Consider the following 20,042-nt stretch of genomic DNA (forward strand, 5'->3'; position numbering starts at 1 on the left):
CTTCCGTTAATATTAATATTGTGATAAAATTTCATTTGAATCTGTAAAAGCGAATTTGAGTTATCGCGCGACGTGTGGACAGACGAACGGATGGATGGACAACGGTATACCATAATATGTCCTGTCTATATAGACAGGCGTATAAAAAGAACAATATTTTACTTTGTCGGCTACCTTTTTTTTTAAAGATAGTACTTGTTTTCTATTATACAGCCAATGACAAAGCATATAGTATTCAAGTTAATTTTTCTATTTATTCATATGTTTTGAGTAGTTTTATGTTGTTTAACGCCATTAGACTGTAACCTAACTTCAGAGCATGTTACATGTATTGTATATGAGGTATTATTTTCATGGAGCTCAGTGAACTATTTCTTAGTGTCACAACAGGACAGCTGCAAGTATGGAAAATATATACTTCAGCTTGATACAACTAAATATTTGGACACAGCATAGGTTTATGACACAGTATGAATGTTGTCATAGAAGTTAAAACTTAAACTGAACATTTATACTTTAAGGTCTAAAATAAAAAAAATATCATTACATGAAAAGATTCCCAATTATTTCATCAAGATCCTTTCACTATTATTCAAGTTGCTGCACAAAATCAAATGTTGGTGAATAATGACAAACACAGCACCACATCAATAATGACAACAACCACAGCACCATATCAATATATGACAACAACCACAGCACCATATCAATATATGACAACAATCACAGCACCATATCAATAATGACAACAATCACAGCACCATATCAATAATGACAACTACCACAGCACCATATCAATAATGACAACAACCACAGCACCATATCAATAATAACAACAATCACAGCACCATATCAATAATGACAACAACCACAGCACCATATCAATAATGACAACAATCACAACACCATATCAATATATGACAACAACCACAGCACCATATCAATATATGAGTAGAACAATTACAACAAATACAAATAACATACTTTGATTTTTTCTCTTGGCCTTGTCTTTGATATTCTGTAGGTTGAACAGAATCTTCCTCTCTTTTTTTGCATGGTCCCCTTTTTCATCCTGAAAGACAGAGTTCAGAAATATAAAACTTGATAATGTCTAATGTCTTATGTATAGACAATGTTTGAAGGGAAGGTACTAGCACCTTATCTGATAAGATTAATTATTTGTGACAACTTTCCAGTAAATTATAGTTCTGGTTTAAATATTAATTGGCTTACTACAAAATGGAAATATAAGAAATTAACAACAAAATATAGTCTAATTATATAGCTTATTGATAAACTAACTATACAAGTTATCTGTAAATTGGTGCCATCATTCTTTAAACTTGTAAATTCATTCTTCTTTGGACTACAGCGATCCACCTCATCATGTGACTGACTGATATTAACATAGCTGGGAGTATTCAAATCACATGGTGTATCATGTGACTCACTGTCATGAACACAAGTAGGAGTATCCAAATCACATGGTGTTTCATGTGACAAAGGTTGTATGCTATCATTAGATTTAGCTTCAGTACATAATCTATATTTGTGAAGGTTATTATTATCTACATTTCTTTCAATGTGTACTCCTGAACTACCATCCCATTTACTGTCTTGATCAAACACAATATGGTCAGACAAATGCTCCTTAATGATTTCCTCATTACTATGATGACTTATAACCTCTTGTTTTGGAAACTGCTGTACTTCATCTGAGGATATTGTTAACAATGACTGTGAACTACTGATACCCGAGTCTGCTTGTGATGTTTCCCTGTGCTCCTCTGTAACAATATCTAAACCATGAGTATTACATGGTTCTTTGTCAATAACAGATTCTGAGGTTTCAAATGTCAGGTTAAAACAAGGAGGATCATCATCTACACATAATACATCAGGTTTTATGCTACTAATAGCCTTTATTGGTGACTGAGATTCATTAATGAAGTTGTCCATTTTTCTCCTTGGAGAAGACTTGGATGGAGATATAGATTTAACCACAAAGTTGTCCAATTTTCTCTCTGGAAAAGATTTCAGTACATTATTTACTCAGGAAAGAAATAAATGCCATTAAAAAAATTAAATGAACCTGGAGACATCTGTGCCTGACTTCATTGTAAAAAATCCCAAATACCTACACATATGTATGTATATGACAAATTTACTAATAATGCTCCTGTTTTACTCTTTTATCGAAAAAGAAATGGTCTAGAATAGAATGACCACAGAGAGTTTTGGCCAAAGCACTACAAAACTTGAAAAATTATTTAAGTCCAAGAAAATTCTTAACTGCTAATGACATCATCAATTTCAATGACTGATTGAAGTTACCATTTAAGTTAAGAATATTCTCAAGACTTCAGTATTTTTAGTTTCTGCCACCCAAAAAAGTGAGATTTTTTTGGGGAGTATGGTTCATTTCTTGAAACTTGCCACAGTATAATTGATCTATAGTGCTTTATTTCACCTGGAATCTAAATAAGAATCATGTCGCTCACCACCATTACTATGTCAACCCCTTGCAATAACTACTTCCAGTTTTAGGCCAAACTGAAGCCAAAAATTGGAAAAAAATCTTCATTTTTTCACGAGTGACCCTTTAGGGGACTCCTGATCTCCCAATAGTGAGTGTAACAAACCATGTTTGGCTTAGATGGCCTTCACTGGGTACAAGCTCTGGGATTAATGTGCTTTGGTACCTATTTTGCTCCTGTCAAACCCCACATTTTGCAAAAAATGCACAAAAATGACCATTTTCGAGTCACAAGACCCATTTTCAGCATCAGCCCATTCAACCCTCCCACCTCATGATTACCTATCTTTAACTTCTATATAACAGTCAACATCAGTACCAAGTAATTTGCATATAATCTGCATAAGTTTGCAAAATATTGAAATCTTGACATTTTTTCAGAACAAATCAGCATGACAAGGGTTAAGGTGAGAAGGAATCCTTAATGTTACAACAGCTTCACCAAAATGGACCATATCAAAGACAATTTACTCACGTTTATTTCTCTGTTCTGTCACAGGAGAGCTACTCTCACCTTTTGAAAAATTACTACTGAATGTTCTTTTTAAATTATTGAATGCACTTCCAATAGATGGCTGAAATAATTATACAAAGATCAACTTGTATAAAATTGCTGCAAGCAGGTTTATAAAATGATACCCCTTTTTAAGTCACTAATATTGTTAGTGACTTCTTGAACTCGTAATTTCAGTCTGTACATTAGCATACGATAAGCATAATTATATATTACTACTCCACCATATGCTGCTGATCGATGCTGTAGAACCGTCCATTCTAACTTCATATGAGATCAAAATGTACATCTAAAATACTATATGTGTACATGTGTTCTACATGTGTTTCTTACTAAGTTTACATTAAAAGATGTAATGATAGGTTAGCATTGAACTTTCTGTAATAAAGCTGAGAAATGCCTATTCGCCGAGTTATTTTGATTGAGGAACATTCTGGCCATCATAGTTACGAAGTCACTTGATTTTAAATAGAGGATATTGCAACTTCACTTGAAGTTTGCCAATCTTAACTGATTAACGAACTGTTGCACAAGAAAAACCAAAAGTAAAGTCTGTACATTATAACATAAGATCTAATGAGCTTTTTAAACTGACGTAATCTCTGAAATGTTCTAAAAAGTTAAATATAAATTATTTTTGAAAAAAGGAATACACTTATTTTGCTAGTAATATACAAATGTACTATATGTCAAAAGATGCGAAATGGAAAAGAACATGAATGTATATCATCAATTGTCCTAAAATCTTCAAGTTTCAGCTCATTAAAATTTGAGATTTTTAAAATTCTGAACCAAGTCCATACGCTGATAAAATCACTGACTGTGGGAGTTCAGTTGACCATTGAGTTTCCCTGGGTGTTGAAAACAAGCCAAAATCAGTGGTTAAGTACAATTGACTAGTGACTTTTAAGATTTCTGTCTGATTTAAAATGTTTCTTTCACTATACATGTTTTAACTACCAATACTATTACCATAGACATTTTTCACATTTTAATTTATTTTTGCTACTGACAGCATGGAGGCAAATTACTCAATATACATACATACTAGTAATATATGACTACTATGATCATACACTCAAATGATTGGTCAATATCAGTTTCTGGCGCTGTTATGACGAGTTTGATTTAAACTTAAAGTGATTGTGCTTTCTGTTAGGTAATTATTAACAAAGGTCATGACCTCAGAATGTCTTTGAAAACATTCTCCAAGACAACAAATGACACTGAAATAAAATAAAAAAGGATGTAACTTTAAATGCTCAACTGACTTGTAAACCTGCCTTTTAAAGCCAGTTCTATTTTTATACTGAATTCTAGAATTTATGATTGGGAAGATATCAAAAGGCGAAACAACACTGTACCGTTAAGGTCAGGCAAATTATTATCATTGCTTCTAAGTGACAAAAAAAAAAGGCAGTCTGAACATGGAGGAAGAATATCTACCACTCCTCATGTAAATACCATATACAGCAGTCTGAACATGGAGGAAGAATATCTACCACTCCTCATGTAAATACCATATACAGCAGTCTGAACATCGAGGAAGAATATCTACCACTCCTCATGTAAATACCATATACAGCAGTCTGAACATCGAGGAAGAATATCTACCACTCCTCATGTAAATACCATATACAGCAGTCTGAACATGGAGGAAGAATATCTACCACTCCTCATGTAAATACCATATACAGCAGTCTGAACATGGAGGAAGAATATCTACCACTCCTCATGTAAATACCATATACAGCAGTCTGAACATCGAGGAAGAATATCTACCACTCCTCATGTAAATACCATATACAGCAGTCTGAACATGGAGGAAGAATATCTACCACTCCTCATGTAAATACCATATACAAACTTATGTCTAGTAGAAGCTAGGAAATCTTTTATCATTTTTTTGTTTGATAAACTATTAGAATTATATCACTACATACCTTAATGTTACTATGACAACTATCTGACAGGCTCCTATAAATGAATACATACTATCAGACATTTATCAATGTCACAAATGCATTGCTTTATACAAAATAAACTGGGATTCATTCTGTTTAAATTTTGGTGACTTTTAACCTTAGATAATTTTCTGTTACTCAATGCAGTCTTTAATTAGCAGAAAACTGTATTAGAAGATACAATGGCATCAATCAAGGTTTTGTTTGTCATCAATTGAGTTTTTAAGTCAACAATTATTGACATGATGACAAATCCTCAAATATAACACAATCTCTATTCTAATGAAACAAAATACAACACAATCTCTATTCTAATGAAAAAAAATACAATACAATCTCTATTCTAATTAAAGAACCTTACTGAGCGCACTCACATACCCTATGCATTCCTATGTTGGATACTCAAGTAAATTTGTTTGTAAGAGAAATACATGTAGAAGGACTCCAATAAAACAAGAGGCTCCCAAGAGCCTGAATCGCTCACCTGGTTAAATTTTGTCTTCCAATGGAAATAAATTTAACAAGAAGTTTACTAATAATTTTGACCCAAGAAGACTTTGGTAGGACTTATCATAAGGATCAATACATTGCTTAACAGATCAAAATGAAAATTTGAACACTGATAGATCTCATCATGCTGAAGGCTTTTCAGAATTTGGCTAAACCTAATGATTTTGGAGATATATAATCGAAAATCCACAGTCTAACTATGTCCTATTTTTAGTACCACAAAAAATCTAAACATACTTTTGTGCAAAATACCCCAAGGACATTCATACATAGTTTGGTTCCAGTCGGTCAAATAGTGTCGGAGATGATTTTTGGAAGAAATAACATTAAAAATAGCAAAAAAAAAAAAAAAAAACATCGAAAAGGGTAATAACTCCTGGCCAAACAGATTAAAATGAAAATTTGAACACAGATAGATCTCAATATGCTGAACACCTTTACCCATGTCAGAATCTGGTTAAACCTAACAGTTTTGAAGATATAGGTGAAAAACTACAGTCTGAGGGCTATGTTCTATTTTTAGTAATGGCGACCATGTTTTTGACGGATTAAAAAACTAAACATAACTTTTGTGCAAGATACCCTAAGAAGCATTCATACTAAGTTTGATTCCAATTGGTCAAGTAGGGTCAGAGGAGTACATTTTTGAAAGACATAACATTAAAAATAGCAAAAAAATGTTGAAAAAGGGCGGCTAGACAGATCGAAATGAAAATTTGACCACAGATAGATCTCATCATGCTTAACACTTTTACCTATATCAGACTTTGGCTTTACCTAACGGTTTTGGAGATATATAAGAAAAACTACAGTCTGACCCTCATGTTCTATTTTTAGTAATGTTTGCCATGTTTTTTGACGGATCAAAAATCTAAACACAAATTTTGTGCAAATTACCTTAAGAAACATCTGTGCAAAGTTTCATAGAATTCCTCTTGGTAGTTTCAGTGGAGAAGTTTTTTTTAAAATTGTTAACGGACGACGATGATGACGGATGCCAAGTGATGGCAATAGCTCACCTGGCCAAAGGCCAGGTCAGCTAACAAGGAATAGAGTGTTTTTCAGGCTTTAGACCTTTGTCTGTTACTCGGAATTGTAGTTTCAAACTCCAGACTGTGAATTCTTTGAATTTTTGTTAATCAAAAGTAAATATCGTAACGGAACAAAACATACACTTGACCTGTAACTTAGGCAAAAAAAAAAAAAAATGTCTGTTCAGGGTTACATTCCTCCAAAAATAGGGTAAGTCGGTAGGCATTTTCATTTAATTTTTTCTCGACTAAAGTTGAGCCTATATTTGTAAAATAGCATCATGTTTAAGTCATGAAAGTAGATGGTTTTAAGTAGAAAGTTTAATTTTTAACATACACAGCTATTAATCATGTCTTTTATTACAATACATTTATTTTTTGTAGGAATTTTGAACAAAATATAAGTACACTGTATTTACACTTGGATTTACGTGATATAAATAAGTCTCCTATTCAAATGCTATTGTGACCTGGTTTTAAACGTATTTTCGGTTTTACCGGAAATGATCTATATTATACCGAAAATTGGCAGAAATTACCGATTTTATCAGTTTTGGAGAAAAAACGTATTAGGGTCGGGAGAAAAAATAAGGGTCGCCTGGGAAACCCGAAACAGACATATTTTTTTTTTTGGCCTTATCATACTTATATACCAAAAATCATGTCATAATCTGCAAGCGTTTAGAAAAAAAAGAAAAAAAAAAGGTTATTACTGTGAATTTAGCTAAGTTCAAGGGAGCGGAACAATCTACAAACTTGTCCTGTAACTTATGTTGAATTTCTGTACTAAAAATCATGTCAATATCTGCAAACATTCAGAAAAAAAGTTTGCAAAACTGTTATTTCTGTGATTTTTGCTAAGTCCAAGGCCCATAATTTCGGAAAAAAATCATCAGAGCAGAACAAAAAACATAAACTTGACCTGTAACTTATCATGGTAAATTTATATACCAAAAATCATGTGAATATCTGCAAGCGATTAGAAAAAAAGTCCCAAAAACTATTTTTCTGTGAATTTTGCTTATTTCAAGGCCCGTAATTTCGGTAAAAATCATAAGAGCAGAACAAAAGGTAAACTTGACCTGTAACATATCATAGTGAACTTATATACCAAAAATCATGTCAATATTTGCAAGTGTTTAGAAAAAAAGTCTGAAAACTTTTTTTTCCCGTGAATTTTGCTAATTTCAAGGCCCATAATTTCGGTAAAAATCATAAGAGCAGAACAAAAGGTAAACTTGTCCTGTTACATATCATGGTGAACTTGTATACCAAAAATCATGTCAATATCTGCAAGCGTTTAGATAAAGTTCTGAAAACTTTTTTTTCTGTGAATTTTGCTGATTTCAAGGCCCATAATTTCAGTAAAAATCATAAGAGCAGAACAAAAGGTAAACTTGTCCTGTAACATATCATGGTGAACTTATATACCAAAAATCATGTCAATATCTGCAAGCGTTTAGAAAAAAAGTCAGGAAAACTTTTATTTTTGTGAATTTTGCTAAGTTCAAGGCCTGTAATTTGGGTAAAAGTCATCAGAGTGGAACAAAACGTAAACTTGACTTGTAAACTAATCATGGTGAATTCATATACTGTAAAAGTGGAAATTTTCGCTACTTTCGCTATCAAAAAATATTCGCGGCAATATCCCCCACGCGAATTATTTGGAATTTCTATGTATTATTTCAGGTCTTGAGTGAACACTGACAATATGTCCATTATTATTTTGGGTGTCCTAGTCTGGTTATTTTCATTGATTATGCAGGTTTATATGTTCAATTAATAGAACGTTGTTTCATTTGTAAGTTGAAAGACATGTAATTTAATTTCATGTATCAATTTCATTACAATTTACAGCAACAAATCAAAATATTATCAAGGATGCATGTCAAGTGTCAAAATATTGCTGTTTACAACATTCAGAAACTTTCACTGGGCAAGTGACGGGCAGCTCTAGTGGCTCCATGTTCTATTGCGTAGCGGGCTATCTTAGCTTTCTGTTCTGGAGTATAATGAACATATTCCCCACGTTTTCTTTTCCTCGATTCAGACCCTGGAGTTTTAGCAACATACTTGACTTCCACAATGTCATTTAATTCCTCCGTAAGTTTTTGTTTTTCTGGCGCAGAATGCTTTGTTGGGTCTGGTAATCCAATTTTTTTTGAAGTTTGGTCTAGCCATTGACGAAGCATTTTGATTGCCACAAAATCCGTCTGTATTTAGATGTAAGTACGACTACATGTAGTTAGTAAAGTTCACCCATAAATATAGATTTAAACCCTTAGGGTAACCCTTGGACTTGGTTAATCAGTGAAAGAAGGATAACTCTGTTTTATTTTATTTCCAACGATCGCGAAATTTCACATTTTGGTAAGAAATTTTCCACGAAAATTTCCCCCACACAAAAGGTTTTAACATGTAAAACGCGAAAATATCACCCCGCGAAAATTTCCACTTTTACAGTACCAAAAATCATGTCAATATCTGCAAGCGTTTAGAAAAAAAGTCTGGAAAACTTATTTTTGTGAATTTTGCTAAGTTCAAGGCCTGTAATTTGGGTAAAAATCATCAGAGTGGAACAAAACGTAAACTTGACTTGTAAACTAATCATGGTGAATTCATATACCAAAAATCATGTCAATATCTGCAAGCGTTTAGAAAAAAAGTCAAAAAAACTTTTATTTCTAGGAATTTTGCTAAGTTCGAAGCCTGTAATTTTGGTAAAAATCACCAGAGTGGAACAAAATGTAAACTTGACCTGTAACTTATCATGGTGAATTTATATACCAAAAATCATGTTAACATCTGCAAGCGTTTAGAAAAAAGTCAGGAAAACTGATGATGGACTGACAGACTGACTGATGGACGGACTGACTGGTAAAAAACATTATACTCTTCGCAACTTCATTGCGTAGGGTATAATGAAACTATAAAGTCAAATATATCTGCAAAATACCCATAAATAGCAACTGGGCCCAATAACACAAAGAATCTCTAATTGAGATTGTCTAACTCATATACTGACCAATCAAATCACTTGACATTGAAGATTTCAGGAAAATCTCAATTTGAGATTCTTCATGAAACCAGGTCCAGAGCATACATAAGAAAATTAACAGTCTCAATAAAAAAAAATAAACAGTGAAATTCAATGCTATAATGAAAAATGCATTAAGATTTTAGATTTATAGATTACAGTGCAAAATCTATTAAATTGTTAATATATATATAATAAGTACCTATTCAGACTGCTTTTAGATGGACTTGACACCAATCTGCCACCTGAATTACAAAAAAATAGTACATTACAGGAAGCCATTGTAGAAAATAGGGAATGAATGGAACATTAACTGATACCAAGCCATGTAATGGTGAAGAAAGGGGGATCGCAAAATGTTCAAAATTGCGTAACCCTAAAACTACGTTTTAGATTTTGCTGAAAATTGAACTTGCAAAGTAAAAAAACAAGAGGCTCCCAGGAGCCTGAATTGCTCATCTGGTTAAAGTTTGTCTTTCAAGGGTAATAAATATAACAAGATGTCCAACAATTTTGACTCAAGAAAACTTTGGTAGGACTTATCATAAGGATCATTTCAGCAAATAAAAGTTTCTTTCTATCTATTATAGGTTTCAAGATATTGAATGAAAACTAAAAAAAAAAGAATTTCATCTTTCAAGGGCAATAACTCTTACAAGGAGTCACGTGACAACTTTGATCCCTGAAGACTTTTGAAGGCCTTATAATCAGGATCATTTCAGCAATTGAAAGGGTTTGGCTAAACCTAATGATTTTGAGATATATGCGAAAAACTACTGTCTGACCCCTAAGTTCTATTTTTAGTAATGGGGGACATGTTTTATGATGGATCAAAAATCCCCACATCAGTTCTATGTAGGATATCACAAGGAACATTCATATCAAATTTGGTTTCAATTGGTCAAGTAGTGTCAGAGAAGATTTTTGAAAGAAATAACATTAAAAATAGCATAAAATAAAGTTGAAAAAGGGCAATAACTCCAACATGGCTTAACAGATTAAAACCAAAACTTGAGCAGAGATAGACCTCATCTTGCTGAACATCACTTTTACCCTGTGTCAGAATTTAGCTAAACCTAAAGGTTTTGGAGTTATATGTGAAAAACTATTGTCTGACCCCTATGTTCTATTTTTAGTAACATAACATACTTTATTAAATTTCTCAGCTCCTTTTACACTGCTTATAAAGGAACTTTATTCTTTCTAACTAAATGGATTGGTGAAGAAAGCATTTGTCAGAAAACTAATGATATTTAGGAAAAAATTGCTATCTATCAAGTTTCATGAAGTTCTACATTCCAGTTTCATGTTCTACATTCCAGTTCCAGAGGAGTAGCGTCTGCTTCAGTAGCATATTTCTGGAAAATTTTGAGTTCAAAGGCACATGACATCCAAAACATTAAGGGATATTTTGGAAATGTCTTCATTCATAGTGCACAAGTTCCATAAAATTCATGAAGTAAACCTTCCTAGCAATATGCACAACTAATTATGTTGTCTTAATATTTAAAAAGTCTCATGGAATTCTGTTCTGTAGTTTCAGAGGAGTGACTGACAAACTGTGCTTGATACAGACAGGTGGAAAAAATACACATAATGACAGGAATGCACAATTAGTCTACCCACAAGAATGGTTGGCAATATAGTTACGGAAATGTTCATACTGATACTATAGTGAGATACACTTACCCAGGCTTCTATAAACATAGTGAGATTACCTACACAGGATGCTATAAACATGGTGAGATGCACTTACCCAGACTGCCATAAACATGGTGAGATACACTTACCCAGACTGCCATAAACATGGTGAGATGCACTTACCCAGGCTGCTATAGACATGGTGAGATGTACTTACATAGGCTTCTAGAACATGGTGAGATGCACTTACCCTAACTGCCATAAACATGGTGAGATACACTTACCCAGATGCCATAAATATGGTGAGATGCACTTACCCAGGCTGCTGTAGACATTGTGAGATGTACTTACCCTGGCTTCTAGAACATGGTGAGATGCACTTACCCAGGCTTCTAAAACATGGTGAGATGTACTTACCCAGGCTTCTAAAGTATGGTGAGATGCACTTACCCAGGCTGCTATAAACATTGTGAGATGTACTTACCCAGGCTGCCATAAACACAGTGAGATGCACTTACCCAGGCTTCTATAAACACGGTGAGATGCACTTACCCAGGCTGCTATAAACATTGTGAGATGTACTTACCCAGGCTGCCATAAACACAGTGAGATGCACTTACCCAGGCTTCTATAAACACGGTGTGATGCACTTATCCAGGCTTCTATAAACAAAGTGAGATGCACTTACCCAGACTGTCATAAACATGGTGACAACACTTACCCAGGCTTCTGTAAACATTGCGAGATACACTTACCCAGGCTGTCTAGTGTATTGACATTATATACTGAACTGGTGGGCTCAAACATCTCTATCAGTGTTGTCTGAAATTTGGTGATGAAAACTAAAAAACTACAAACTCAAGGCAGCATAAAATCAACTACATAGGATAATAGTACCTTAAGTAATATCCAATCACAGTTGTTATAAAAAATATGGGCAATCATTTACATACATGATCAGAAGTAACAAGTCTGTTAAATGTTGTTCAACTAAAATGAAAGACATGAACAGTCGTCCTTTGGGTCATGAAAATAGTTTTGGCCAGGTTAATTTATATTTTTCATTGGAATTAGACAACTGAAGTTACTTGAGTTCCTATCAATAGACGTATTCACACATGTAGACACCATTGAAGAAAATAATATATTTTCCTGTTGTTTCTCCTTCAACTTTAAGATTACTGACATCACAAATTAAAATTACTATGTTTATCTGACATCAGAAGGTTATTCAGCGACAAACTGGGGTCATTCAGAGCTAAACAAGAACTGTGAATTTGAGTACTGACTTGCTCATTTTATTTTGGTTATTGTTCCAAAACATAAAAAAACAAGTGAGTTGATTTAGTGTCATGTACTGTTCAGCTACCGATTCATACCTTAATAACAGCTAACAATATCTTCTCATTCTCAATAAAGATCTGTCTTTTGTCTGGTGTTACATTAACATCCACCGACTCTGAAAAGGAGTGTAAACTACAATTGCAGGATGTCAGTTTGGCTAGTCACATACTTTCTTATCAGCTTCTTCACATCACTATTATCTAACAGATGATATAACTAGAGGCTCAAGAGAGCCTGAATTGCTCACCTTGTTAACCATTTGCTTATTTGAAAAACTTGTGGAATCAGACAGGCTAAGTTAAAATCAACTAAAATTATTCATAGCATTTTTATGACCTGAACCAGAATTTTGCTAAAGGCAACAATTTTTAATTTTTTTTCAAAAACATGTCTTATGACCCCTAAGTTCCATTTTTAGTATTGGCAGCCATATCTATTCACGGATTAAAAATCACAAGAGTCATTTTGAGCACAATACACTAAAGAACTATTATACATATTTTCATTCAATGATCTTAAATGGTTTTAGAGAAGACGATTTTCAAAGTTGTACATGTGAAAAAAAAAAAACAACAACAAAAAAACTGTTTCATGGGTCGTAACATCTACATTAGTCCATGAACAGCTTTGAAAATTTCGGCATAGGTCCTTCTCATGATGTTTTATAATTTTACCCCATGCCAGAAATTTGTTAAAGGCAACGGTTTTTTGAGTTATTTGAAAAAAAATGCAATCTGACCCTATGTTCTATTTTTAGTAACAGCAGCCATGTTTTTTTATCGATCAAAAATCCCAAAGGTCATTTTGTGCAAAACACCCTAAGGAACAGTCATGCCAAGTTTAAAACCAGTCAGTCCAGTAGTTTCAGAAGAGAACATTTTTAAAAATTTGTCCAAGACGACGACGACGGACGCCAAGTAATGGCATAAGCTCACATGGCCTTTGGCCAGGTGAGCTAAAAACATTAGCCATCTAAAACTCCTAATCATACTGGCCAAAGTTCTATTTTGTTTTATATCAATTAATTTTGACTGTGAAAACAATAAACATTTTCGAATAAATACAGAATAACCCAACCGGTCGAGATGTGATGTTCTGTCAAGACTTTAAACAATTATGTTATTTTGATTAGTGCCAAAATCACTGTCAACCTGATGTTATGTCGACTTCCACTGTCAATCTGATGTTATGTCGACTTCCACTGTCAACCTGATGTCATGTCGACTTCCACTGTCAACCTGATGTCATGTCGACTTCCACTGTCAACCTGATGTTATGTCGACTTCCACTGTCAACCTGATGTTATGTCGACTTCCTGTCAATCTGATGTCATGTCGACTTCCACTGTCAATCTGATGTCATGTCGACTTCCACTGTCAACCTGATGTTATGTCGACTTCCACTGTCTATCTGATGTCATGTCGACTTCCACTGTCAACCTGATGTTATGTCGACTTCCACTGTCAATCTGATGTTATGTCGACTTCCACTGTCAATCTGATGTTATATCGACTTCCTGTCAATCTGATGTTATGTCGACTTCCACTGTCAATCTGATGTTATGTCGACTTCCACTGTCAACCTGATGTTATGTCGACTTCCTGTCAATCTGATGTTATGTCGACTTCCACTGTCAACCTGATGTCATGTCGACTTCCACTGTCAATCTGATGTCATGTCGACTTCCACTGTCAACCTGATGTTATGTCGACTTCCACTGTCAACCTGATGTTATGTCATGTCGACTTCCACTGTCAACCTGATGTTATGTCGACTTCCACTGTCAACCTGATGTTATGTCGACTTCCTGTCAATCTGATGTCATGTCAACTTCCACTGTCAATCTGATGTCATGTCGACTTCCACTGTCAATCTGATGTCATGTCGACTTCCACTGTCAATCTGACGTTATGTCGACTTCCACTGTCAACCTGATGTTATGTCGACTTCCTGTCAATCTGATGTTATGTCGACTTCCACTGTCAACCTGATGTTATGTCGACTTCCACTGTCAATCTGATGTTATGTCATGTCGACTTCCACTGTCAACCTGATGTCATGTCGACTTCCTGTCAATCTGATGTTATGTCGACTTCCTGTCAATCTGATGTTATGTCGACTTCCACTGTCAATCTGATGTTATGTCGACTTCCACTGTCAATCTGATGTTATGTCGACTTTTTAAATTACCCATTTTTTAAGTATCATGGCACTGGTTAAGATGAAGAATGTGAAGTTTCATATGCAGTCCTACTAGGTGTTATAATGAGAATGGATATGGTGAATACTGTCAACGTAGTAATTTTCGCGGTTGCTAATTTTCGTGGTTACCCATGAATATGTTCACTAGTCAGAAATTTTCATGGTAACAGGACAGGACAGGCACAAAAAATGCAGTGGGGTTAAAGTACTTTGGCATGATCTTACCCTTGCCCTTTTATATCTGGCCACTGCAGAAAACATATTACACAATTAAACACACCAAAAATCAGTTCATAAAGGTCTGAGTCTCTTGTTAAAACAAAAAAACAAAAACAAAAAACACATGAAAATACAAAGTTGTTAGTATGGACAGCAATAAAAATCACTTATAAAGTGCGCCAAATCTAGCAACATACTACGTTTGAAATCAATCTGATTAATAGCAGACAAAATTTCCATGTAGTGAAAAAAGACGAAGTCCTATGAAACAGGCAGTTAATATTGGACAGCAACGAAAATCACTGAAAACATTAGCCATATCTATATAAAGATACACACAAATTTTGTAATTAATCTTTCAAATGGAGGTCCAGAAAACTACAATGAAAAAAGTTACCAATAAACCATTGATTTTAAACTTCTTTAAAATTCTAGCTTTGAAGTTAACACTGAAGTGCATTCAATGTGTTGACAAGCATTGGTGGCAGCTTTATTCATAATTTACCATAAAATTAATTAGAAAGAGTGAATAACAAAATTATAACCACACATGAATAACTTCTTCTGTGCACCAGTTAATTCCTCGACATTTTCCATGAATGATTTGTTTCGTTCATTCATGATATCAATAGATGATTCTGTTTATTTTATAGACTTTCTCAAAATATTCTTCCTATCTTCAACAATTTTAAAGTTCTGAGATCAGCCTATTGATACAGGTATAACAGATCTTCAGTGACTTCAAATAAAAATAAGATCACAAGCTTGTGATATTTTGGGAGGAGAAAGTCAGAGAGTGAACACATGGACCACTGAATAATTCACTACTATAGTTATTTAACTATTTGCTTTAAATGTTTGAATTTGTTGCCTTTATAATATAGACAAACCTTTACACATATTAATACTAAGAACTACAAATGGATACTGGTGACGGTTGTATTGGTGGTATACCTCATTTACCAATTTTGATATCTGTAAAACAAACGATATAAGGTCATATAGAAACTCATGCAAAAACGTATCCAAGTGAAGTTGCATGTCACTTATAATATATAACTCATATACAGTATATCAACCCATCCATAAGAAGCTGAAACAACTGTGACAAAATTCATTCCAATATACAGCACACTCATTTATTGGGGGTATAATTGCGACTTCTCCACTGATTTTGACTACCAAAAAATGAACATTCAATTTGGTCCCTAGCACTGGTTTCCGATATGAGACCTATTTTATTTCTTCTATGAGCCAGAAAAATGTTTTCATATATGAAGCTCAGCCAAATGATGAAAAGATGTGACTTTCTCTCATGAGTGAAGAAGACTTCTAAGAGATATCTTCTACAACCAGGAGCCAAAGTACTAGTACCATGTCAAAACACTGCTCCCATGCAGCATGTAGTCATAGAGATAAGTACCCAGTCAAAGCACTGCTCCAATGTAGTCAGTGTAGTCATAGAGATAAGTACAATGTCAAAGCACTGCTCCCATGCAGATACGTACCCTGTCAAAGAGATAAGTACCCTGTCATAGAGAAAAGTACCCTGTCATAGAGAAAAGTACCCTGTCAAAGCATTGCTCCAATGTAGTCAGTGTTATCACAGAGAAAAGTACCCTGTCAAAGCACTGCTCAAATGCAGTCGCTGTAGTCATAAAGGTAAGTATAATGTCAAAGCACTGCTCCCATGCAGATACGTACCCTGTCAGAGATAAGTACCCTGTCACAGAGAAAAGTACCCTGTCAAAGCATTGCTCCAATGTAGTCAGTGTTATCACAGAGAAAAGTACCCTGTCAAAGCACTGCTCAAATGCAGTTGGTGTAGTCATAAAGGTAAGTATAATGTCAAAGCACTGCTCCAATATAGTCAGTGTAGTCATGGAGGCAAATACACTGCCAAAGCACAGCTCAAATGTAGTCAGTATTGTCATAGAGGTAAGTACACTGTCAAAGCACAGCTCAAATGTAGTCAGTATTGTCATAGAGGTAAGTACACTGTCAAAGCACTACTCAAATGTAGTCAGTGTTGTCAGAGAAGTACCCTGTCAAAGCACTGCTAAAATGCAGTCAGTGCAGTTACAGATGTAAGTACCCTGTCACAGCACTACTTCATTGCAGTCAGTGCAGTTATAGAGGTAAGTACCCTGTCAAAGCATTACTCAAATGAAGTTAGTGTACTCTAAGAGGTAAGTACCCTGCCTAAGCACTGCTTCATTTGCAGTCAGTGCAGTTATAGAGGTGAGTAACCTGTCACAGCACTGCTCCAATGCAGTCAGTGCAGTTATAGAGGTGAGTACCCTGCCAAAGCACTGCTCAAATGCAGTCAGCGCAGTTATAGAGTGAGTAACCTGTCACAGCACTGCTCCCATCCAGTCAGTTTAATCAATTCAGACATAATTTTGCTCATTGTCAAAAAAGTAGGGAAATTGGAAGTAAAATAGGAATTAGGGGGGTAAGGTCTAGAAAAACCTTACAACTTTTGATTCTGAACATTTTAGTCAATGTAGTCATAGAGATAAGTACCCTATCAAAGCATTGTTCCAATGTAGTTTTTTCAGTCATAGAGGAAAGTACCCTGTCAAAGCACTGCTCCAATGTAGTCAGTTTAGTCACAGAGGTAAGTACACTGTCAAAGCACTGCACCCATCCAGTCAGTTTAATCAATTCAGACATAATTTTGCTCATTGTCAAAAAAGTAGGGAAATTGGAAGTAAAATAGGAATTAGGAGGGTAAGGTCTAGAAAAACCTTACAACTTTTGATTCTGAACTTTCAGATAAAAAAGTAGGAGTTCCTTAAGTAGGAAGAAAATCAGGTCTGAGTCATACATTCTAATTAAAATTAGACCTATTAATTGTTCCAATTAGTCATTGGCATGTAGGAACAGTCACTTCTCCTTTTTGTTCTGATGATCTTTCTGGTCTGCCAGTCAGATTTCACCTTTTCATGATATTGAAACAATTTTTTAACCTGAAGATTCTGAAAAGATCATCAGACCAGGAAGTAGAATAGTGTGTTTTGATTTACCCCCAATTATCGGCCATATTTCCAATGACAAAAAGTGTTTTTTTTCCCAAAATTTATCATGAATTTCCCAACTGAAGCAAGCAATTAATTCGTCAGTTGGTAAAATGAAAGTAATATATTTTGGATGGGTCAGCAAATCTTTATTGTCATAGTTTCTCGAGAGCAAGTTTAAGATTGAGGAAACAAATGTGTCTATTCTGCAATTTACAACATTTTACGGGAGCTGATTTACAAGAATTATACCGAAACTACTAATAACTTCCAAAATACAAGGAGTTTAAATATGATCTTATCTGATTAGTTTTTTCCCACTTGATAAAAAATTTCCAATCTCTGGGTCATGGTCTTATCTAGAAAAAAGGCAGAAAAAGCTGCGTAAGAAACAGGAGGTTGATACTGTATAGCAATCGAAATCCCTCACAATGTATGCCCCATCTATATAAAGCCACACACCAAATTTGAAATCAATTCATCCATTGGAAGCTAAGATTTTTGTGACGAAAATCTTCTATATCATTCCATATACCGGTAGTTAAAAAAGGTGAAATCCCACAAAACAGGAAGTAGATATTGTACAACATGCCCCATCTATATAAAACCACATACCAAATTTGAGATCAACCCATTCATTGGGAATCAAGATAATTGTGACGAAACTCTGATGGACAGACAGACAATGTGATTCTATCACCCACTTGTTGAGTAATATAATGAATTTGTCTCATATATGAAAGATTTTTCAGATATACCATAAGGATGAGTGTACATATTTCTTCCATTACCTTGAAATTATGAGATATCACAAGGCCTTTCAAATATGTAATACAATGTATACCCACCTTAGAGTGATCACAGGGTCTTTTATTGATGAAGTAGAACTGTCTATCTCCACTGCTTCTTCCCTGTCCATGTTCACATTTGGATATATAGCCCTCTAATCTGAATATACAAATATATTTATTATTCAAACTTGAGACATGTTGCATTATAAATTCATATATAACAAAATTTCCTAAAACTTCATGTTAATTGTTTCCATGATAGGAGATATGCCCCTTCACAGAGTTAGAAATAGTAGCCTGCCCGCCAACCCAAGACTGGCTATTTTTTGACAGGGCTGGCTAATTTTAGCAAAATCTATATAGCCATACAGTAAATGTATTGAAAAGTTGTATTCAGGACTGGCTAGAATTTGAGAGAGTTTCCTTAATTTTTTAATGTCCTGAGCTAGCTTTCAGTAACTGTATTTTTATATATGTGGATACGTAACTCAATTTGTCTCTACGGTGTATGTTGAGGTATTTCATGAAGAGAACTGGGTACATTATAAAATTTTATGGGGTGCTCATTTTTTTCAGTTCGTTTTTGACCTTACATTAAAGGAGGATGGTTAAGGTCTTATAAAATTTAACACCACTACAGTCATACAACTGTCTACAGTCAGATGTTCGTCATTAATGTGTCATTGTGTCTTTATTTTAGTTCTTCGCTTTATTTTGAAGAAGTGTCATAGTTCTGTTGTATCGTAGATTTAATCACTTTTGTTGTTTGGGTCTTAAAGAACTAAAAGGTATATTTGTAGAAGATATTTTTGTTAGATCTGTTTTACTATTTTACTCTTTTGTATTAAGGTTATATGCATTTTTTGTCTTTCACCATATCTGTTCTTTATTTTTTAGAGAAAAACTAATCTCCATACCTGATCATAACTCAAACTATGATTTGTTTCTCTATTAGCTAATTGCCTGTGGCATGGGAGTACCCCACTGATTTGTGGATCAAATCTAAAATTTAATATACCCCTATCAAAAGTACAATATTTTCAAATATAATTATGGCAACAGCATATAACTTGTGGTCACTATTAAGATTCATGCACGATTTACATGATTTTGTCTCCCAAACACAATTTTTAATTTCAAATTTCAATCATGTAAAATAACTCAATAAACCCAGAATTCAAACTCATTTGTCTCCCAAAATTTGTTTTACTTTCACTTCTTTGATTAGAAAAT

General features: G+C 34.3%; 1 protein-coding gene across 8 annotated transcripts in view; it reads right to left on the bottom strand.

Annotated features, from left to right (window-relative positions):
* LOC148618483 (mismatch repair endonuclease PMS2-like) overlaps window positions 1-20,042 on the bottom strand; it is a 78,925-nt gene that overhangs the window by 14,646 nt on the left and 44,237 nt on the right. For all 8 annotated transcript variants that reach the window (XM_088577483.1, XM_088577482.1, XM_088577484.1 and 5 more), the window contains 9 exons: window positions 18,867-18,966; window positions 15,889-15,973; window positions 12,613-12,692; window positions 11,989-12,055; window positions 9,795-9,837; window positions 4,994-5,027; window positions 3,012-3,111; window positions 1,303-2,024; window positions 985-1,072 (listed from right to left, as the gene is read on the bottom strand). In XM_088577483.1, the coding sequence (XP_088433609.1) occupies window positions 985-1,072; window positions 1,303-2,024; window positions 3,012-3,111; window positions 4,994-5,027; window positions 9,795-9,837; window positions 11,989-12,055; window positions 12,613-12,692; window positions 15,889-15,973; window positions 18,867-18,966 (1,319 nt within the window). The remainder of the gene's footprint in view (window positions 1-984; window positions 1,073-1,302; window positions 2,025-3,011; window positions 3,112-4,993; window positions 5,028-9,794; window positions 9,838-11,988; window positions 12,056-12,612; window positions 12,693-15,888; window positions 15,974-18,866; window positions 18,967-20,042) is intronic.

The sequence above is a fragment of the Perna viridis genome, chromosome 4 (genome assembly GCF_037379345.1).
Source record: "Perna viridis isolate PV_CMFRI_1.1 ecotype Kerala chromosome 4, ASM3737934v1, whole genome shotgun sequence".
NCBI lineage: Eukaryota > Metazoa > Mollusca > Bivalvia > Mytilida > Mytilidae > Perna > Perna viridis.